A 19402-nucleotide genomic window follows, 5' to 3' on the forward strand; every position below is an offset into this window, starting at 1 on the left:
GCAGTTATTTCAATAAATGTCGCCAAAGTGTTCCGAAAGGAATTAAATCCTCATCTCTGTATTTAACTTTCTATCCCTATGTTTCTTTGCTCAATGTCTTTTATGTCTGATATAAAGCATGTTGAATTGTCTTGTTATTGAAGATGCTTTACAAATAATAAAATTATGCATCTCAACCATTTGACCACCAGGAGGCCCCAAAACAATCACTGCTGCATACAGTAGCTCAACATATTGCAACCCCTTACTCTTGACATCCAGATTAAAATACTGAACACACGTGAGCTTCCTGGTGTCCCGAAACAATCAACATGATGTATTTAATACAAAGTATTATGCTACCCTGTAATTATGAGAAACAAATACAAACATTATCATAAAACATAATGAGCAAACATACTGTATATAGAGCAGAAATAAAGCAAAGACACAAGTGCAAACATAGAGAATAACGGCCAGAACACACATCTTGCCTGAGTGCTACCCGCCTTTCTACATTGAGTTTTGCCTATGATAATGGCCATAAATAATAGAAAGTTTCATTTAATTTCATTACAAAATTAATTTATATTTATTTCAGACAGAGAAGGTTAAGATTCCGATGTGTGTTGTGGCTGTGAGAGGTGCTCCCTCCCCATGGCAATAGGCACTTCTATATACATTTTTCTGGTATATTTTTCCTTTTCTGATGTTCTGAGTTTGGTGTTAAGAGTCAAGTCATACTGGATGGGTGGCGTAGACTTTGGTGAGTCGGTCAAATCCAGCCTTTGTATACGGAACCAAGTTCTGCTCCTGGGCGCTCATGGTGAACAGAGGCTGCAGAAACAAAATCAAACACACTCAAGTAAAAACTCAATCCCGGTTTTAAACAATGATGGTACTGCAGGGGAGGTGTTGTTGAGTTGGCTGTCTTTGGCTCTAGGGATGGCAAAGTTGGTCTGTCTGTCCGCTCCTTGATTTTTTTGTTGTTGTTTTCTTTTAAATAAGTACAGGATGGATTGCCATGCAATTTTGGCATTCATGGTTACCACAGGATGAATCCTACTGGCATTGGTGATCCTCTGACTTTTTCCTCTAGCGTCACCATGAGGTTGACATTTGTGTGAGTGACATGTTTCAACAGCTTTTGGATAAATTGAAATTATCTTTTTACACACGCCCCTTTGATGCCAGATTGACTTAGCCTCAGCTGTACTTTGTATTTAGAGCCAATTAACAAATGTTGGCATGCTATCATGCTAGATTAAGATGGTGTGGTGGTTAGTACTGTCGCCTCACAGCAAGAGGGTTCCTGGTTTGAATCTGGGGCCCTTCTGTGTGAAGTTTGTTCTCCCCATGTCTGGGTGGTTGCTCACACAGTCCAAAGACATACACGTGTTAGGTTAATTGATTAATCTAAATTGCCAGTAGTGTGAATGGTTGTCTGTCTCTGTCTGTCTCTATGTGTAGAGACTGGCGTCCTGTCCGGGGTGTACCCCACCTTACGCCCAAAGTCAGCTGGGACCCTGTTAGGGACAAGTGGCTGAAGATGAGACCATGTTAAACATTATACTAGCTGAACATTAGAATTGTTATCGTTGATGTTAGCATTTAAAAGCCTAATGAGCGACAAGCATGGCTGTAGACTCAGACTGCCAAGAGCAATACTCTGGACTTTTATCCACAAAAACACCACCATTTTTTTCACTGTAGCACGTGAAGCAAAAAGCTTCTTTCACCTTTTACAAGCAAAAGTCCCTTGATGAAGCAGCTAGCTAGCTTCAATGTTTTAGAATAGAAGACCACAGACACTAAAAATGGAAAGTTAGCACACAGTTTAATGCCCTCGTTTCCCTCCTGACCTCATATCCTGCGATGCTGAGCTGGATGGAGACGTCCACCGGCCGATTGGTCACTCCGGCTGCTGACTGGACCAGTGACATGAAGAGGAGCGGGAACCAGATGATGCTGATGAGAGCGAAGATGATGAATCCTCCCATCCCATATTTCACCACCTTCTTCTTCTTCTGCCCTGGAGTGTGGGGGTATTTCTGGAAGAATTACAATTAAATTACTGTAGTCCTGAGCCTATAAACCTGCAGTCATAAATTATAATATATTTAAGTGATACCTCCTATTATCTTAGAGGCTCTAACCAGAATAGATTGAGTTTTTGTACCTAATAAATGATTAAAATGATTAACTGGTCAACAGAATAATCATTAGTAAATTATGTTGATAGAGGAGGGAGGGAGAAAATGGATAAGAAAACAGTATAGGATTAAAAAAAAACAACCCCCAGACACAAATCTTATTGCAATTTTAAATCCCAGGGCAGAGAACTACGTACTTAATGCACTTTTCAGATTATCTCAATATAACAGAGTGTGTGGTGCTGTAGTAATAGTCCAGCGAGCAGTACGTGTAATACACCCTCTCAATTACTTTCTCAGACTCCCTCCAGCACTTGAGGATAAATATGTTTGCATAGATGTCTTCAACACAAATCCAACTGGAGAGAGACAGAGTGGTGTCAGTCCAGACCCAATCCATCACCGCCCTCAACTCTGTCAGGAAGGGAACCAAACGAAACCTGGGGGAGGAGACGAGCGGAGGTGAATATATTGGGGAATTTAGGACATTTATAAAGTTTTTTTTTTTTAATGTCCCCATCAAAACTATTCTAAAAATGAAATACCAAACAGAAAACACATCACACTCTCAACACTGTGATGTATTTAATGAAGTTATACAATAACTGCATACTGTTAATGGGGATATTTGTATTTATTAAAGCCAGTAACTGTTTTCTTACCCTTGGAAGAGGAAGAGGTTCAGGTAGTTGTAGTTCTTCGTGAGGAAGTTGCCCAGGATGCGGTTTGGGTAGCCACATTTGATCTGGTAGGCAGACAGGCCGAAGTAGATGCACTTTACAAAGTACCAGAGCTGAGCAACAGGGTTCCTGTTGAACCTCCTGTGGAGAAAAAAAAGACACGATGAGAGAAGGAGATATCAAAAAATATATCATTTTTTAACTGTACATCGTTCTTCTTCTTTTTTTCTCTCTCTGTGATTTTTGATTACAATTCTACAGTCTTGAATACCTGCAATCAGGGATGGACATTTCATGGGATGGCAGTACACAACTCCACATACAATTACATTAGCTTCGTGGAATCAATTTAACATCCTGAAACTGAATAGAAGATAACAAAGCACACTCAATGTCTAGCTAATATAACTTTTAAGTTTTTTAAAAAAACATCTGTCTTAGTCCCCCTTTTGGAAATGATTTTCTATCTTGTCTTTTCCATTACACAGGTTTTTAAAAAGCCTGTAGAGCAGTCTTTCCCAAAGATGGACCCATTTTTATTGGGTTGTCAATCAGCAGAGTCAAATTTATAACAATGCTAATTAAAATCGAAGAATTGCGTTCTCTTTTTGCTACGCTGGTGTGTTCGGCTCAGATGCCGTTTGACCCCCATTTCTCTCTCTTCTTGACCTGAAAAAAAGTGTTGATGCTGAAAGGAACATTGAGTGTGACTTCTGTGATTCCCTCCCTCTTAATTGCGTGAATTCATGATTCATTTCTTTACGCTTGGGTCCCAAGGACACAACGCATTGGTCTTTTGGGTCTCAAGCTAAAAAAGATTGTGAACCCCTGCTGTAGAGAATGTGTTTTCTTGTACTGTAACCAAAGGTAAAGTTATTTCTCCTGTGTACACTTTGTTTGTATTTTAAACACTATGTGTAAGTTACTTGTATGAATTTTTGTGTTGACGTTGCACTCCGTCTCAATGTAAAGCAAAAAGCATAGTAGTCACTAACATCCAGTTCAGAGCATTAGCTCAAAACAACACCTGTGGATGTGACAATAAAGTGCACTTAAGGGAGCTACAGTGTGCTGACCTCTGTTTATGTTTTCAATCTCAATGTAGTCATTCTTAATCATTCTCTGAATTTCGATCTCCACGGTCTAGGACGAGTTATTGACTGCGTGAACAAACAGGAAGAATAATAAACTCGCTTGATGACCTCTCTGTGACTCCAGGGAGGATGAAGAACATCCAGAAGTGTATGCCGAACACCAGCACCACCTGGAAAACACACTTTCCCAGCAGGGACTTCTTCAGGTAGAGGGCCCGGTCCACTATCATGGTGCCAAACTGCATGAGCAGCATGACCAGGAAGGCCTCTGGAACCTGGTCCTCCGACAGAGATTCTGTGATGTCGGCTGCTGCAGAATATTTCTACAGAGAAACAAAGGTCAGCGTGATTTTGTCGTACTGTACATAATGTGCATTTTAAGTATTGTTCGTTTGATGAGACAGGGCAGACTCTTACCCCAAAAGCCCAGTATCCATATATAGTGACGATGAAGTTGACTACATCGATGAGAAACATGAGGGCGTAGACGTCACACACGGGACTGTAATCTGGGTGGATGATGTCATAGAAAAACTGTCTTATGGGTAAGTAAATGTGAAGGGCGCTGTAGAAAAAAAAAAAGAATATACAGCGTCAAAACACCTTTTCTCCAAGCTGTCAGAGACTCTGCAATATAATGTTAAAATGTCATGCTTGCGTGCAACAACGCACACTTCTATGATGGCAGCTTTGGCCTGTAACATCCTCTCTTTGATCTCCTGTCTGATCCTCTGCTTCCTGGTCAGCGGGGTCTTGTTCCGTTGCTGCCGGTTCTTCTTGCTGTGGTGCTTCTTGTGAGTCACCTCTCCAGTAAAAAAGAAAAGAAAAAAGAAACGTGAAATGTAAGGCATATATATGGTGATTGATGTCATGCAGCGACTATTAGTGACAGAAAAATCAAGTGGAAATAGAAGTTTCACTGTAGATTCGCACAAACTGTGGTGACTACTATTCTGATTTTCAAAAGTCATGCCTGTTATTCATATGTTTTAAAACAGTCTAAAAATATTTGAAAACACAAACAATTCTCTCCCAAATCCTTAAACTTGAAACTTCTCCATAGACAACGAATTGAGAAAGTTGTTATAGTTGAAAGTGACGTTGTGTCCAAAATCACATACTATGCATTATGTATTCAGTATGTATAATATTGTTCAACATACTTTTGTGTAAATAAACAGTAGTATGTATCTTTTTGGAAACACTGAGCTGCAATTACCACGTCACTTCCTGAGACCTGTACCGATCTGATAACGGTGCCAGCCTTAGCTCTACCAATATCGCCTGATAATGCTTAAATTACTGGAAAAAGCATGCTAACGTCTCAGACGTAGGAAGAAATCTCATATTGTTTTAGCCTAAAAAGCATGTTAGTATGGCAGTATATTGGATACAGACCTGACAACACTACAATAGAATAAACTTTATTCTGGTGTAACAAAGAAAACAAACTAAATCAGTCTCCCATTCATTGTCTGACTTTATACTTGATGACATCACAAGTTTGAGTCTTACTTCTTTGGTTTCTGTAGCTCATGTTCACAAATATTGACTGAACTTCCCTAGGACAAGGAAATAACATATTGGACTTCTTAAATTTGTTCTCCTTTAAATATCTCAAGGTTTCCTGAATAATCACCATCAGATTCTGCCGAGTCGCCTCTCTTCCGTCTACAGAACAACGAGGCGGTGGAGGCCTGCAGAGGGAGGAACTTCAGTCGTCGTGGAGTTTTCTCTTTTCCGCTCGTCTTATCTCCTCCTGTAACCCTTTTCTTGTCAACCTTCTTCTTCATCTTCTTGAAAAAATCAGGCATCTCTACCTCTTTGTTGTCCCACAGCCCGTGGCACTGTGGAGTGGACACAAACGGGATATTAACACTTAAAATCAGCTGCATGACGACAATGCTGGCGGTGATGCTTCGTGGTTACCTTGAGGATGGAGCGGTGGAAAAACAGAGCGAGCAGCTGAATGAGGTCGAAGAGGACGTAGCCGTCTTTCTTCTCCACCCCGATAATGTTGGGCAGAGCGAAGGGCCGATCGGCGTTGATGCCTCGGTAGGCAGAGGTGGTCCAGGGGAAGAAACCAAACTGGAAGAAGTACTTCACTACAACAGTCAGCTGAGAGAAACAGAGAAGTTCTGGGTCATGCATTGGCTGAAATAATAGCTAAGTATCACCAAATTATTTAGAAAATTCCCTTTATGACTGCCTTTTGAGGAACACAATGCATTTCTACCACAGTGACCAGTGTTTAAAATGAAGCTCCGGGGGCATTTTACCACCCAAAAAGTCTGATCAGAGAGTAGTTGGTGTTGATTACATGCAACTTTATAAGAAAGAATGTAATATGATCTTTCCAGCAATTTAACTCTCATTTTTACTAAAAAATACAATAAAATACCAATTGAATAGTTGAGTTTAAATCAATTAACATTGAGCGACTGTATCTCTCTGACAAGTTACCCACATTTGAATGCTGCAGCATTATGAAAAATATGAGCACAAAAACAATATTAGCTGCAAAATGAGAAATGCAGGATTGCTAACAGCCATCCCTGTGTACCACTCAAGCAGGCACTATTTGTATCGTGGAAGTAAATAAATGACCCACTGTTTGATTTAGATTTTGTCTTCAATTTTTAATCTGGGTATTTTGAATATTCATCCAACAAGAAATTAATTATTTATCAAACATAAAAATGATTTTAGCCTCTGTGTCTATTTGCTTTACAATAAATGTTAATACTGCAGTAAAATTCCTCATGTATGAAGATTATGTCAAATACACCGCACGATGCCTTAATAACCCACCTCCGTGTAGATTATGGCGGTCATCCAGAAGCGTTTGGTCGGCCGAGGCACAGACAGCATGGCCCAGAGGAAGATGAGGATGGGCAGGATGAGAGAGAGGAACGAAGCCGTCACAATGTGGTTGAGGATGATGACAAAGTAGCACAGCATCTCTGACTTGGACACCATGGTGTTATAGAGGGCGAACAGCAGCTTCAGTGGCCTCGGCAATGTCACGAAAAACTTATCGGACTCTGAGATCTCATCATTTTCAAACATACTACAGAAAGGATGGAGGGGAGGGAAGAAAAGAGAGGAATAATGAAAATATATCACGCAGCAGATTGTCCTTAAAAATGCTTTCAACTTGTACTTCTTTTGTGCGCACTGACTTGTTAAGCAGCAGCTCACTCGCAGTGAGGTTCCTCGTTTCCTGACTCAGAGGTCTTGGAGATTCTACGAGGTCGAGGCTTTTCTCTCCATCGCTCTCCCTGAACCCGGGCAAGGTGCAATCTGGGTAATCGGCACGTTCATCTTCTCTCTGCTGCACTTCCTCATCCGGCTCTTCTCTCTCCACCTCACAACACTCCTCTTGTTGTTCATCTCCCTCTGGTTCTTCATGTTCTTGCTCACGTGTCTCGCCCTTCATGTCCTCCTCATCATCCTCTTCTTGTTCGTGGTCTTCCTTTGGAGAGGCGCCGTCCTCGTAGCTTTTAAGACGAGACACGCGACAGGGACATTTCAACATCATGAATCAAGTGGGGAGATAAAAGTTTTAAGAGTTGAGGGAAGTCTACATTTACCGTAGACCAATCATTTGCATCTAATTTACATTTGTACATATATTTACTCACATGTACAATGAATTCTGAGAGAGTGACGTTACACACACTTGCTACCCAGTGCAAATAGTAGACAAGTAAAAAAAAAAAAAAGGTTTGTCCAGCCCAGGATTCTCTCAACAACCCAATCTGTTTGTGAACTTTTTAAAAATGTATTTACTCTCTGTAACCAAAAATGTCTCCCTCACCTCGGTGAAAGATCAACAGTCTCAAAGGAGGTCAGGTCGATGTTTGCTGTTTTCAGGAGCCTCCGTCTAAGCTGGTCAGCAGCAGGAGACACAGCGGGGGGGTCGTCCAGCTCTTCCTGGGTCGGCTGCCTGGAGCCGAGCATCGTCTCATCTGTCATGCAGCTGAATGTGAGGAAGGGAGAGCGGATGAGTATACAGGCTCTAAATGAAGGGTAGTCCCTGTATATATGTACAGTAATAGTGCTTTTCATGTCTTTTCTGTGTCAGCGGTTCTAACTCTACACATACAGGTCTGCACACATTGGAGGAATTACAGTAGAGACAGGAAAGAGAATAAAAACATGAGAAAGATGAAAATGTGATAGACTCCAGTGTCCAGTGGCCTACCTGGAAAAGCTGCTGCCCCAGGACACTTTGGAGGCCTGGTTCTTAAGCCGGGAATAGGCATGGCGTGAGGAGGCGGCATCGGACAGGGACAAGGGAGGAGGCAGGGAGTCATCTAGGTCGTCTTGAGATGAAAGTGTGTTCTGACGGGATATCCAGTTTTCGTAAAACTGCTTCACGCTCTCCTGGCTCACCTCTTTACCCTGTGGAGCGAGGGAGAGAGAGAGGGTGCAGCCATCTCAAAACAAACTGGGTGAAAAGTGTATGCTTTACTTTATGTTTGTCCATTAAGTGTCCCTGTAAGCCATGTCAGATAACAAAGACAGAAATAACTTAATATTTAGAGTTATTCATAAGAATGAAACAGGAAAACACACTTACTATGTGTAGTACTGTAACTTTTAAAACATTTTTGTATCAAAGTTTTGTCATCAAAAATACACAAGTCATCTTCACATATATATTTTATAAAAATATGTAAAAATATGTCCATGTTGAAGGACTTTTGTGCCTCACTTTGAGGCGAAAACCCAGTCATGTCTTTAATTCACATCATCAGCTTTACACCCTCTCACCTTCTTTTGCTGCTGGCCAAGTAACGCACGTTCGAAGCGCAGCACCTTGGAAATGTCCAGGCTTTCTTTACAGAACGCGTTCAGACCCTCCGTCATGTCGTCAAGAAGGGACTTAACAAACACGCAGCTGAACTTCACTGTGTTAATGACTCGCTGCAGAATGTTTTCTGGACGGAGAGGAAGAGTACATAAATGTGCATGAATGTGTTGGTATATTCAAGTTTTCCCCTGCTCTTGTACGCTTGTTCATGTTATAGCAATAAAACAGTAGACAGTAATTCAGTAATGAAATATTCCTTTCACTAAGAAGTTTACAAGGGTCTGTTGAGTGTAATGCAGTGGTTCACCCTTTTCCTCCTCTCCCTCTCCCTCCACAGTGCTTTCATCCAGTTCTTCCTCACTAGAGTCTGCTCTGTCAATGCCTGGAAGAAAGAAGATTTATTGTTATTATTAGGAGTTGGTCCATCTGGTTCAACAACCAGGATGTCTCAACAACTGCTGGACGGATTGCTGTCAAATTCCTGGTCCCCTCAGGATTCTGGTGACCTCCTGACCTCCACTTTAGCTCACTGATCAGGAGAGAATATGTCTTTAAATGTTTGGTGAACACAAAGGAACCAAACTTAAGATCTGGGCAGACCTGACCTTTCCTCAGGCGCCATAATGTCCTAACCTGACACTTCAGATGGTTTGTTTCACTGAACCATCTGAAAAAACAGTCATTGGAAACTGTTTGGAAAAGGACAGGCACTTTTGAACCATCTGTCTATCAAACTCTTGCCAAATTCAGTCAGGAGATGAGCCAAATCATCTTTTCCATGGAGAAAAGCCCTAAGTGCCGCTCTGTGCTTAGACGCTGTTACAAATGCATACAGCACATACTCCACACCACATGTCGCTCTCTCACCCTGCTGTCTCTGCAGCTCTCTATCTGCTCTCTTCTTCGCCTCTTTCTTTATTTGTTTCTTCTCCTTCTTCAGGTCCTGCAGAGCCGACTTGGAGCTGGTAACCCAGGCGTCGTAGGCCAACTGGATATGAAAGACACACACGCACACACACACACACACACGCACACGCACACGCACACGCACACACACACACGCACACGCACACGCACACGCACACGCACACGCACACGCACACACACACACACACCTCCTTAACTGATGATGTTACAGCATAGCAACATCTGTCAGTGTTCACTTTTTCAGTACAATTCCTTGAGCATTTAGTTATTTTCATTCATCATTAGATTTTTTTGTTTGTTTGTTTTAGGTGTTTTTGTGGCCCCTCACCTGGAAAGCGGTTTTCTTCTTCGGTGGTGGTTCCTCTTCTTTCTTCTCTGTAACTTCCTCCTCTTCCTCCTCGCTGTCACTCTCAAACAGGTGGTAGCCACAGTTGTTTTCCACTGCGTAAATCAGAGCAGTGGCAAAATCTGCATCACACTGCATACAATCGAGCTTCTGAGCAAAGGCATCCGATCCAAAAGCTGCTCCAGTACAGCAGCTGACTGGATGTATTTACTGTTTCATTACATAACCTGGGTTACTAATCTGAGTAGATGAAATGATAGGAAACAGCAGAGCGTTCTTCTTTCACTTTAGGTTGTGTGATGTTGCTGCTCACCTCCAGGCTGAGACACCCAAGGTTTCCACCATTTTCCGGCATCTTTCTTTGCCTTCTCATCATCACCTGGAAAACACAGATCAATCTGTTTAGTCATCACAGATATTTATTGACTTTCTCCCTTTTAATGATAAGGACTGAAGAGTTTCATGAAGTAAAAACACTATACAAGTATAAAATGCATTAGAAAACACCCCATGTTGACGCACACTTATCTTATCTTATGTTTGTTCTTATTTAAGTCAAATTTACAGCTGAAAATAAGAATCTCAGCTTTGATAAGACATTTTCATTTTAAGAGAAACTTAATAGAAATGTGATATGCATTTGCATCTATTTATTTATTTTTGGTTAGCAGACTTTGTAGCTGACATATGTTTCATGCCTACTTAATTGTGACTTCCTCCTCATGCTGGTTTATTAACAGTAGAAACAGAAAATAGATTTGCTTGTGTTACCCAGTGTCACCTGCTCCTGATCAGCAGGAAGAGCTTGTTTCTTTGCTGCTGCGGGTCCACTCTTCTGTTTAGATTTGATCTTCTCCATCCTACACGAAGAGGGTGGAAAGGCAAGTTAACTGTTTGTGCTTTACTTTTTCCAGGGGAGGATAAAATGGGAGATTGAGAGAGAGAGAATTATATCGGTCATCCTTGAAACTGGTTCCATTCATTCATTCATAAATTCATTCACTCATTCGGAGTAATTCTGAAATGTAAATGTATTTATGCTGACTCTGCACGGTGTCTTACTGTTTCTTCAGTGTCTCCACAGATTTCTTCTCCATCTCCAGTCTGGCTGCTACCTGCTTCTTCACTCTGGCCTCAAACAGCTCAGCGCCCCTTAGAGGTAGAGAGAAGTAGAGGTAAAAGCATGACCTTCATTCATGCGCTCATATCATCACTCACTCACTCACTCACTCACTCACTAGATCACTCACTCACTCATCTTTAACCGCTTCTTCAGGTTCCCTCCCTACCCTCTCACCCTAAATCGCAACTTGCTGTTGCTTTAAAGTTAGTTAGGGACATAAACAGCAGGTCTGTGTGGAGTACAGACCTTGAGGCCAATATCTTAGAAGACTTGAGGTCAGACACCACGTAGAGGAAGTAGTAGCTGAGGAAGACCCTCCTCTGTGCCAGGAGGAAAGTGAAACAGATCGCGTCCCAGACGATACCGGCCTCGCCCTCCGGTAGCTCGCACTCAGCGTCAGGAGCAGCTGACGATGAAAGAATTTGACAAATTTGACAAAAGTATTAAGGGAGATAATCCTCTATAGCACTGGTTCTCAAACTGTGGTACTCCCTCTGGTAGAAAGCGAAGGAATCTCCAAAATGAAAAAAAGAAACATGAATTACTAAATTGATATAATACTAAGAAAATACTTTAAAATCCCTGAAATGTAATTTAAAAGTTCAACATTTCCTGTAATATTTTTGTTTCAATATCAGCCTGCTAAGTAGTCATGCTTAAGAGCTAAACTGTGATGGCAAGAGAGTGAGCAGAAGTAATGTGACTGGTTTGAAAACACTGACATGCCAGTTCCGATGCTATATGTTCCTACAGTGTGGCTATGGCTGAAGACAGTCAACAATAAATAATCATCTGATTAGGAGTTAACCTTCCTGTCCGTAGCTGAATAGTGTCGGCCTATACTGCTGTATTTTACTTACGGATGTCGTAGCCTTTGATGGTGCAGACCATGCTGAATGCCTGAATTAACCAGCAGCTGTTCTTCAATAGGCTCTCCAGATAGGCACAAGAACCGAGCTGTTCACAAAAACACAGGAATAGCAGAAAGAGAATATAATGACAGCATAGAGCCTGCTTAAAAAAAGGTAACAGATTAAGTGATGGGTGGCTTAACTACACTGTGCTTGTTTGCGGTGCCGTAACTCACAGAGAGCAGGTTCTTCATGGCGATCACAAAGCAGGTGTATCCGATGAGCCAGTCCCACAGTCGCAGGATGTATCTGACAGGCTGCATCAGCACGCTGCCTCCAAACAACATGAAGTAGAAACAGGCCACCAGGTAGCCCAGACAGAAGATGTTGATCCGCGTGGTGCCAGTGATGAAGATGAGGCACAGCACCAGCCAGAAGAAATAGCTGAAAACAAACACCTTCACCATGTCGAGGTAGCACCTGAGGATGAGACGGAGATCAGAGAGGGCCATTGAGAAAGAGCAGCGTAAGAAAGCATGCTGCCAGTACAGATAAAAACAAAACTTGCATTACTATGGAAAATACGTGAGAACCAGAAACTTTTTTATCTACTTTATCTAATTTTACTTAAAAGAAATTTTGAGAAATAGGAATATTTGATTGACTACACTCTAACATGTGTACACTATTTGAATCTACTGTCAGCAGACGATTAGCCTAGCTTAGCATAAAGACAGGACACAGAGGAAAAGCAGAAACCTAAAATACAAGCATGAAACTACAATTGGGCATAATGTCGGACCTTTAAACCTTTGTGTTAGTGTATGGTGCTTTTATTATTGCTACAGGTTATATATACTCATAACAAGTGATGCTTATTTCTGTAAATCGATTAACTGTTCGACCCAAATACCAGCCTCATAGCTCAATGACATAAAAAAAACTTCTTTGGATGAAGCAGAAAGTGAAGTAAAGCCTGTAAAATAATTGTGGAGATGTCCATGAGTGCTTATGCAGCACTTTCAGTTTACCAGAACAGCTTTCATTAGTTTGTAAACAGACATAAATTAATGATCTAATTCGACCCCTTAATGCTCCTTAAACGACCACAAACCAACGTGATGGACTCAAAATATTATCCACCTGCAGTTTAACCTTCAGAGCAGGAAGCTGCTTGAAGAGATTAAATAAGTGCTGGATTATGGAGTTCAGGCTATTTCCTGCTCTTATCTCGGATCTATAAATTTAGACTTTGAGTGACGTTCAGGGAGAGGAGAAAATAAATTGAACATCAATGAAATGGCTCATATTTCTGATTACAGATTAGCCAGCCGATATATCGCTCAGCCGATATTCTTGGCCAATACTGGACAATCACAGACTCAGTGTGTATGTTTTCCGATAAGCGCCAATAAGGAAATCTGATGCTTGGAGTGACTTTAAAATGGCTTATTTTTTTATTGAAATGGTCAGAAATTGACTGATACTGAAAATCATTACAACAACAACAACAACAACAACGACAATATAGATTTGGATTTTATTTATTTAATTAAACCCTGGTCTATTTCATGTCTTAGATTCTCATTTAGTTTTTTACTTTGCCTGATTTTCTTGATACATTTTTAATGAGCATTGTTAGAGGGAGATCCAAGATATTCATTGCCAACAACTGCTAGATAAATATTATATAATATATGATGGCATATGATGGTAATGGTAAATGGACGTGTACTCATATAACGCCTTTGTGGGGACAGAACTGTTGATCTTCTGATTACTAGACGACCTGCTCTACCTCCTGAGCCGTCTACGACATTAAATAAACTTGAAACTTGAAATATTCTGTCATGACGGCATCATGGCAGCCCTCCGCTTTTCTCTTGTTTCTGTGTCTCCCCTTTCTGTGTGTGTGTGTGTGTGTGTGTGTGAGCTGGGGGCGTGGCTATTCCTGGCAGGCTGCACCAGATGGATAACATCTTCAATAATCAACTCCTCTCCTGTATAAGAAGAGAGACTCATTTGTCGCCAGCAGCGTTGTGCGGTTTACTCCGTGTCATTGTGAATCGTTTGTAATTGCTCATGTGCTCTCTTGCTGTAGCTTCCTGCTGTCTGCCTGCTTACCTGCATGTGCATTCCCTGTGGCCTTCGCTTTCCACCTCATTAATTGTTTGCTACCCGGAGGACGCCATTACCACATTCAGAGACGCCCCATCTGGAATTGAGAACCTTCACCGGCACTGGGCACGCTCAGGAGAGCACTACACAACTCACTAAGCCCCCACTCCCTTTCCCCTTGTGCCCAGTGCACTTTGTATATAGTATTTCACTAATTAAATCTCTTAAACTTGACTCTGTGTTTGTGTCTGCACTTGGGTCCCAGTTTCCCCAGTATCTGTTCATGACAGATTCAAATCAAAAATCAGACCAAGACAAGTCTGAGATATATTGGAAACTGAACTAATATTCTACTGCTGGTTTAAAAAAAAGGGTTCTCTATAAAATGTAGAAAATAAAATAAAAAGACCTGCTTGTTGTTTCTGACCTGCAGTGAAGGAAGTTATCAACAGGTATGAACTGGTTGAAGGAACAGGGATCCAGACTACGGCTGATCTCAACGTTGTCTCCAGCCAGCAGCCGCACCGCCGCCCGGTTCTCCTCCTCAAACACGTGCCACTGCAGAGACGTGCAGAGCAACAGGAGGTGGTCGTCTGCAGGGAGCAGGAGAGAGAGAGAGTGAGGACGTCAAAATCAGAGAGGAGGAAAGGTTCAAAGTCAGGAGAGAAGAGAGTTAAGATAAACTCACAGAATATGAATAAAGGATTGGGTCTCATGGCGAAGTCAGGCAGGAAAAACCACTTAATAACATTGGGTGTCAAAGGTTGAACTGCGGTTCTCCAAGGGTAATCTGATAAGAAAACAGAATAGAGTAGCATTAAATGAGACTTTTGTGACTTTTTTTATTTCATGTTGACAATCAGGTCAAGTAACAGAAAATGAAACAACAACAATTTTGATAATTGATTAATAGTTTCAATAGTTTCAATCAAGCAAAAACACCAATGATTTCCTAGTTCCAGTTTCCAAAATGTTAGAGTCTGGTGCTTTTCTTTGTCATATATGATAATAAACAGAGTATTCTCAGGATCCTAATTATAATGGACAATCACACAATTAAAGGGATACTTTGCTGATATAAATCCAGCTCTGTATCAGTGTGGGCAGTGTGTGCAGGTGAATGCTGTGAGCATCCCATCGCGGCTGCCGAGATCCGCCAGATGTCGCAACACGGCATGTTAGATTAACCAGTTAACATTTTGCGTTAATAAATTCATCAAGAAAATAATCATCAGATTAATTTATAATGAAAAATAATCCTTAGTTGCAGTTCTACTAGTCAATAGACAGAAAATTAATTGGCAACTTTTTTAAAAAAAATTGATTAATTAAGCAAAAATGCTGAAGTCTGGGTTTGAGATTCTTAAATTTCCAAAGATCACTAAATACCTTTTTGTTTTTGAACTACTGGTTTGAAAAAAACCCTACTTGAAGACATCACCTGACTAAAACATTTATCAGTTAATCAAAAAAATGATTGACAAGTGTCACTCCTTCCTTGATCACTACTCATTCAACTCAGTTCCTCATCTGGTTTTTCAAAGTAAACTGCTGTTGCTTTCTATAAAAATGCATTGTTTTCTGATCAAACATCAAATGCTAGTTTTCAGTGAGTGGAAAGGAATTGGACATCAACTGTTCATTTCTCCAAAAATCCCAGACTTATTAAAGAGTCCATACCAACACAGATAGCTGGAGGGATGCCAATGCAGAGCAGGTACTGCAGCACCATGAGCCCGGCAGTAAAGCAGCAGTATTTAGGCCACACCTCCCCAATGGCCTTCCTGCGTCGTCGTAACAGAACAGCCAATAAGGCGAAGGAATGGAGCAGGGCATAGAAATCCATCCTCTGACCAATCACGTTGACCGCCACGATTAAACTTATCTGGGAAGTGTGTGCATATGAAGAAGTCAATGTCAGATATGTTAAACAGTTTGAATACAACATAACACACACACACACACACACACACACTTAGCTCCTAAAAAGTACCTCCAGTCCAAATTTGTAGAAGCAGAAGTTGATGAAGTACTTGATGCAGGGCAGGATGCCATGATCCAGGTGCTGCCTCGTGATGCCCTGGAAGATGATGCTGAAAGGCGGGGCCTTCAGCTCGTTATGGAGACGGAAGTAGAGCTGATGTCGATGGACAGTCGCCTCGAACACCAGCAGCCCGAGTACCATCAGATGGTTCTACAACGCAGAACATACTTTCTAGGGAAAAGCTGATCCCCAAAGGTGGGACTGTGGGATGATTTTCAGTGACTTTAAAAACAAGATGTTCAGTCATATATCTTTATGTCTCTGGGGTCTAAATGGTTTGGTCCTGGTTCTCTGTCTGCATTACAAAGCTTCATAACAAGGAGATTACTTCCCTGGTTTCAAAAAGCTTTTAAAAGGATGTGCAGTTTTACCTATAGAGTAAATGCATAGTCTGGTGTTTTGTGAGCCTAAACCTGGTTGAATGTTGATATTATATAATGGAATGTGAATGCAGCTTTGTGTTACGGTTGTGATTAAAAGAAATGTCAAGTTTTAAGACTTTGGCGGCTGTGTCACCGTACCCTGAGGCAAGGGAGGATCCTGCCCTCACATTTACGCAGCGCTCCACACCAGTAGACTGGGTCTACAGGCTCGATGTAGAGAATAGACCTCCTGAGCAGCTCTGCCATGTTCCCCCTCAGCTCCGCTCCATCATCCAGGCCCGAGCTGTTGTACGGTACCAGCCACTGTGATACAAACGACGTTAAGGCCACTGATCCAGCCGATACATTCAGGTGACTGTTACAAACGCGCGCACAGTCATGGATACTCACAGCTGTGCAGTTGGAGGAGTAATCGAGAGGTTTGATGACTTTGAGTTGGTAAAACATCTTGCACACCACCATGACGCACGCCCACACAGCAGAGATACTGGACGCTACAGGTCGTAACCGTGGGAATGGGAGCGCAAACACCCACAGAACCAGGAACAGCAAGTTCATCAGAGAAACCTGTGAAAAATCACATCAATTAACTATTTTTTCCCAGAAGTACTTGAGTGAGTACAGAATACCACATTTGATCTGAGCAAAATAACTTTTGGTTACAGTGAGTCTTTCCACGAATTTGTCAACAAAGTTACTAAAGGATAACATTTCTGCCTCTTCTTGGATGATTTTACCTAAACTTCAGGCATGAAGGAAATGAACATGAACAGAAAGGAGCCACTTTTGTTATTATCAAACCAGCACTGAGTGGGGCGGCCAGAGGAACAGTGGTTAGAGCAATCGGCCCATGTAAAGAGGCTGAGTGTCCTCGAGGCGGGTTTGATTCCGACCTGCGGCCCTTGGCTGCATGTCTCCCCTGTCTCTTCTCTTTCACCCAATTTCCTGTCTGTCCTGTATAATACAGGCTTCAAAAAACTATAATAATAATAATCTTTAAAAAATGTTTTGTAAAAAAATTCAGCACTGAGTAAATCCATATCAGGGGATTGTTCTTTGTATTTTTGAAAAATTGTATACACACACCTACATATTTTCACACACACACACACACACACACACACACACACACACACACACACACACACACACACACACACACACACACACACACACACACACACACACACACACACGGATCAAACCCCCCACCTCTTGCAGTGACACCCAGATGATGCCGGAAGACACGATTTTGAGGCTGTGGAGCTCCAGCAGTCTCCAGCTCTGCTCCTGGAGCCTGTGGAGTCCTGACAGAGCCTGAATGAGCAGCAGGCTCGCCCGGTCCACGATCACAGTCCACTTGTCCTCAGGATTGCTGGGGACAGTTTCTGAGGGGGGGCAGAAGGTTGCAATGGTAGAGAAGGACATCAGACATAATTTGAACATTGTCTATCATTCAGTCCAGACAGCAAGATCATCGTGTAAGATACACTGTAACAGCCGTGTAAATGAAGAGGACGACATAACAGTGTTTATGAAATAAATATTATTGTAAGAGAGCCCATCGTTTAATCCTAACTGACCAAACAAAAAGAGGCTCAAGAGCCATTTTTTGGTCTTGGACTATTGTTACCTTCCTCTGTTGTCCCCTCCTGCTCCTCAGCTCCTTTCTCTGAGGAGGTTTGTAGTTCGATGCTGTCCAGAGTCTCCTGACTTCTCCCAGTTCCCATTTGCTCTTTCACAAGCCTGGAGGAAACCAAGAAATATTTTTAATATTTAACACAATTATTTTAAAACCATACTCAGAGAAACGTACAAAGACTGAGTAAGTGGGAGTTCCGTGTCAGGTTCAGGAGCCGTTTTACAGGTATACATGTATCCACACATTCGTTTTTTTAATATTTCAACTCTAAATATGTATAAATATGAATTAAATACCAAATACGTGACTCCTCTGTACCTCAGGTCTCGCTGCCCGGCCATGTCTCTGTAGAGACAGCTAGCGTTGGTGTCGGTGGGAGTCTGTGTATCTGTGTGCCTGCATGGCTGTGTGTGTTTATGTGAATGTGTGAATGAACGTATATACATTTGTATGTGTCTCTGTGCATGACTGTGGGAGGGTTGGGTTCTTTTAACTTTCTTCTCCTGATTTTATTTGATGTTTCTCTTTTTCTGTACATCTCTGTGAGGCACTTTGCGATACTTTTCTGTATGAAAAGCGCCATATAAATAAAGGTTGATTTGATTTGATTTGATTTGAAATACGTACGTATAATACAGGATATACTGTAGACACAACAACTGATCAATTAGACTAAACAACAATAATCAAGAGTAGTCTTACCTTTTCTGGAACTTTTCAATGTTTTCTTTAATACTGGAAATTAAATAAAAGAGAGTTGTGTGAACGTTACTGTGATGAACACTGAGAAAGGTCAAACGATTTAACTGCTACGTCTTAAATTAGCTCAGTGATTATTATCTTAACACAACCTCAGCAGAACTCATTGGTATATCTATGTCTAAGATTAAATACATTTACACCGATTGTGGTCCACTCGCTGATTAAACATTGAATATATCTATAAGAAATACATCAGCTATGTAAGATGCAGTTAATTGTGATGAGCCATCTGAAAGGTGAGTACAAGAAAACATTTATGAAGGAGTTAATGCAGCTCCTACGTCTCAGAAATCACGTTGACTGAACTCCTGAGCTCTTCTTCTCTGGGTGGAGAGGAGGATGGAGGAGACAAATGAGACAAACAGAGATATGCAACATGTTTAGAAGTCAACCGCACAAGTACACACAAAAATTAAAGCAAATGCTTGTTTTAACATCCAAGAAAGAATGGCACGTCCATTCATCAATGGTAGCCTCCTGG

General features: G+C 41.5%; 1 protein-coding gene across 1 annotated transcript in view; it reads right to left on the bottom strand.

The window, feature by feature from the left end:
- LOC310952077 (piezo-type mechanosensitive ion channel component 2) overlaps positions 1 to 19402 on the bottom strand; it is a gene marked incomplete at both ends in the record, with an annotated part of 36318 nt that overhangs the window by 2063 nt on the left and 14853 nt on the right. Inside the window, 33 exons of the mRNA XM_083920563.1 lie at positions 724 to 816; positions 1842 to 2030; positions 2425 to 2572; positions 2795 to 2953; positions 4015 to 4229; positions 4324 to 4471; positions 4579 to 4711; positions 5546 to 5753; positions 5836 to 6024; positions 6718 to 6976; positions 7089 to 7406; positions 7727 to 7888; positions 8114 to 8313; positions 8686 to 8852; positions 9033 to 9107; positions 9593 to 9713; positions 9981 to 10093; positions 10312 to 10377; positions 10770 to 10858; positions 11061 to 11150; positions 11368 to 11527; positions 11982 to 12078; positions 12209 to 12452; positions 14518 to 14683; positions 14779 to 14880; positions 15771 to 15975; positions 16084 to 16284; positions 16656 to 16820; positions 16908 to 17084; positions 17730 to 17905; positions 18151 to 18263; positions 18862 to 18894; positions 19203 to 19244. Of these exons, the coding sequence (XP_083776689.1) occupies positions 724 to 816; positions 1842 to 2030; positions 2425 to 2572; positions 2795 to 2953; positions 4015 to 4229; positions 4324 to 4471; positions 4579 to 4711; positions 5546 to 5753; positions 5836 to 6024; positions 6718 to 6976; positions 7089 to 7406; positions 7727 to 7888; positions 8114 to 8313; positions 8686 to 8852; positions 9033 to 9107; positions 9593 to 9713; positions 9981 to 10093; positions 10312 to 10377; positions 10770 to 10858; positions 11061 to 11150; positions 11368 to 11527; positions 11982 to 12078; positions 12209 to 12452; positions 14518 to 14683; positions 14779 to 14880; positions 15771 to 15975; positions 16084 to 16284; positions 16656 to 16820; positions 16908 to 17084; positions 17730 to 17905; positions 18151 to 18263; positions 18862 to 18894; positions 19203 to 19244 (5023 nt within the window). The remainder of the gene's footprint in view (positions 1 to 723; positions 817 to 1841; positions 2031 to 2424; positions 2573 to 2794; positions 2954 to 4014; positions 4230 to 4323; positions 4472 to 4578; positions 4712 to 5545; positions 5754 to 5835; positions 6025 to 6717; positions 6977 to 7088; positions 7407 to 7726; positions 7889 to 8113; positions 8314 to 8685; positions 8853 to 9032; positions 9108 to 9592; positions 9714 to 9980; positions 10094 to 10311; positions 10378 to 10769; positions 10859 to 11060; positions 11151 to 11367; positions 11528 to 11981; positions 12079 to 12208; positions 12453 to 14517; positions 14684 to 14778; positions 14881 to 15770; positions 15976 to 16083; positions 16285 to 16655; positions 16821 to 16907; positions 17085 to 17729; positions 17906 to 18150; positions 18264 to 18861; positions 18895 to 19202; positions 19245 to 19402) is intronic.

Source organism: Echiichthys vipera, assembly GCF_963691815.1.
Source record: "Echiichthys vipera genome assembly, chromosome: 9".
NCBI lineage: Eukaryota > Metazoa > Chordata > Actinopteri > Perciformes > Trachinidae > Echiichthys > Echiichthys vipera.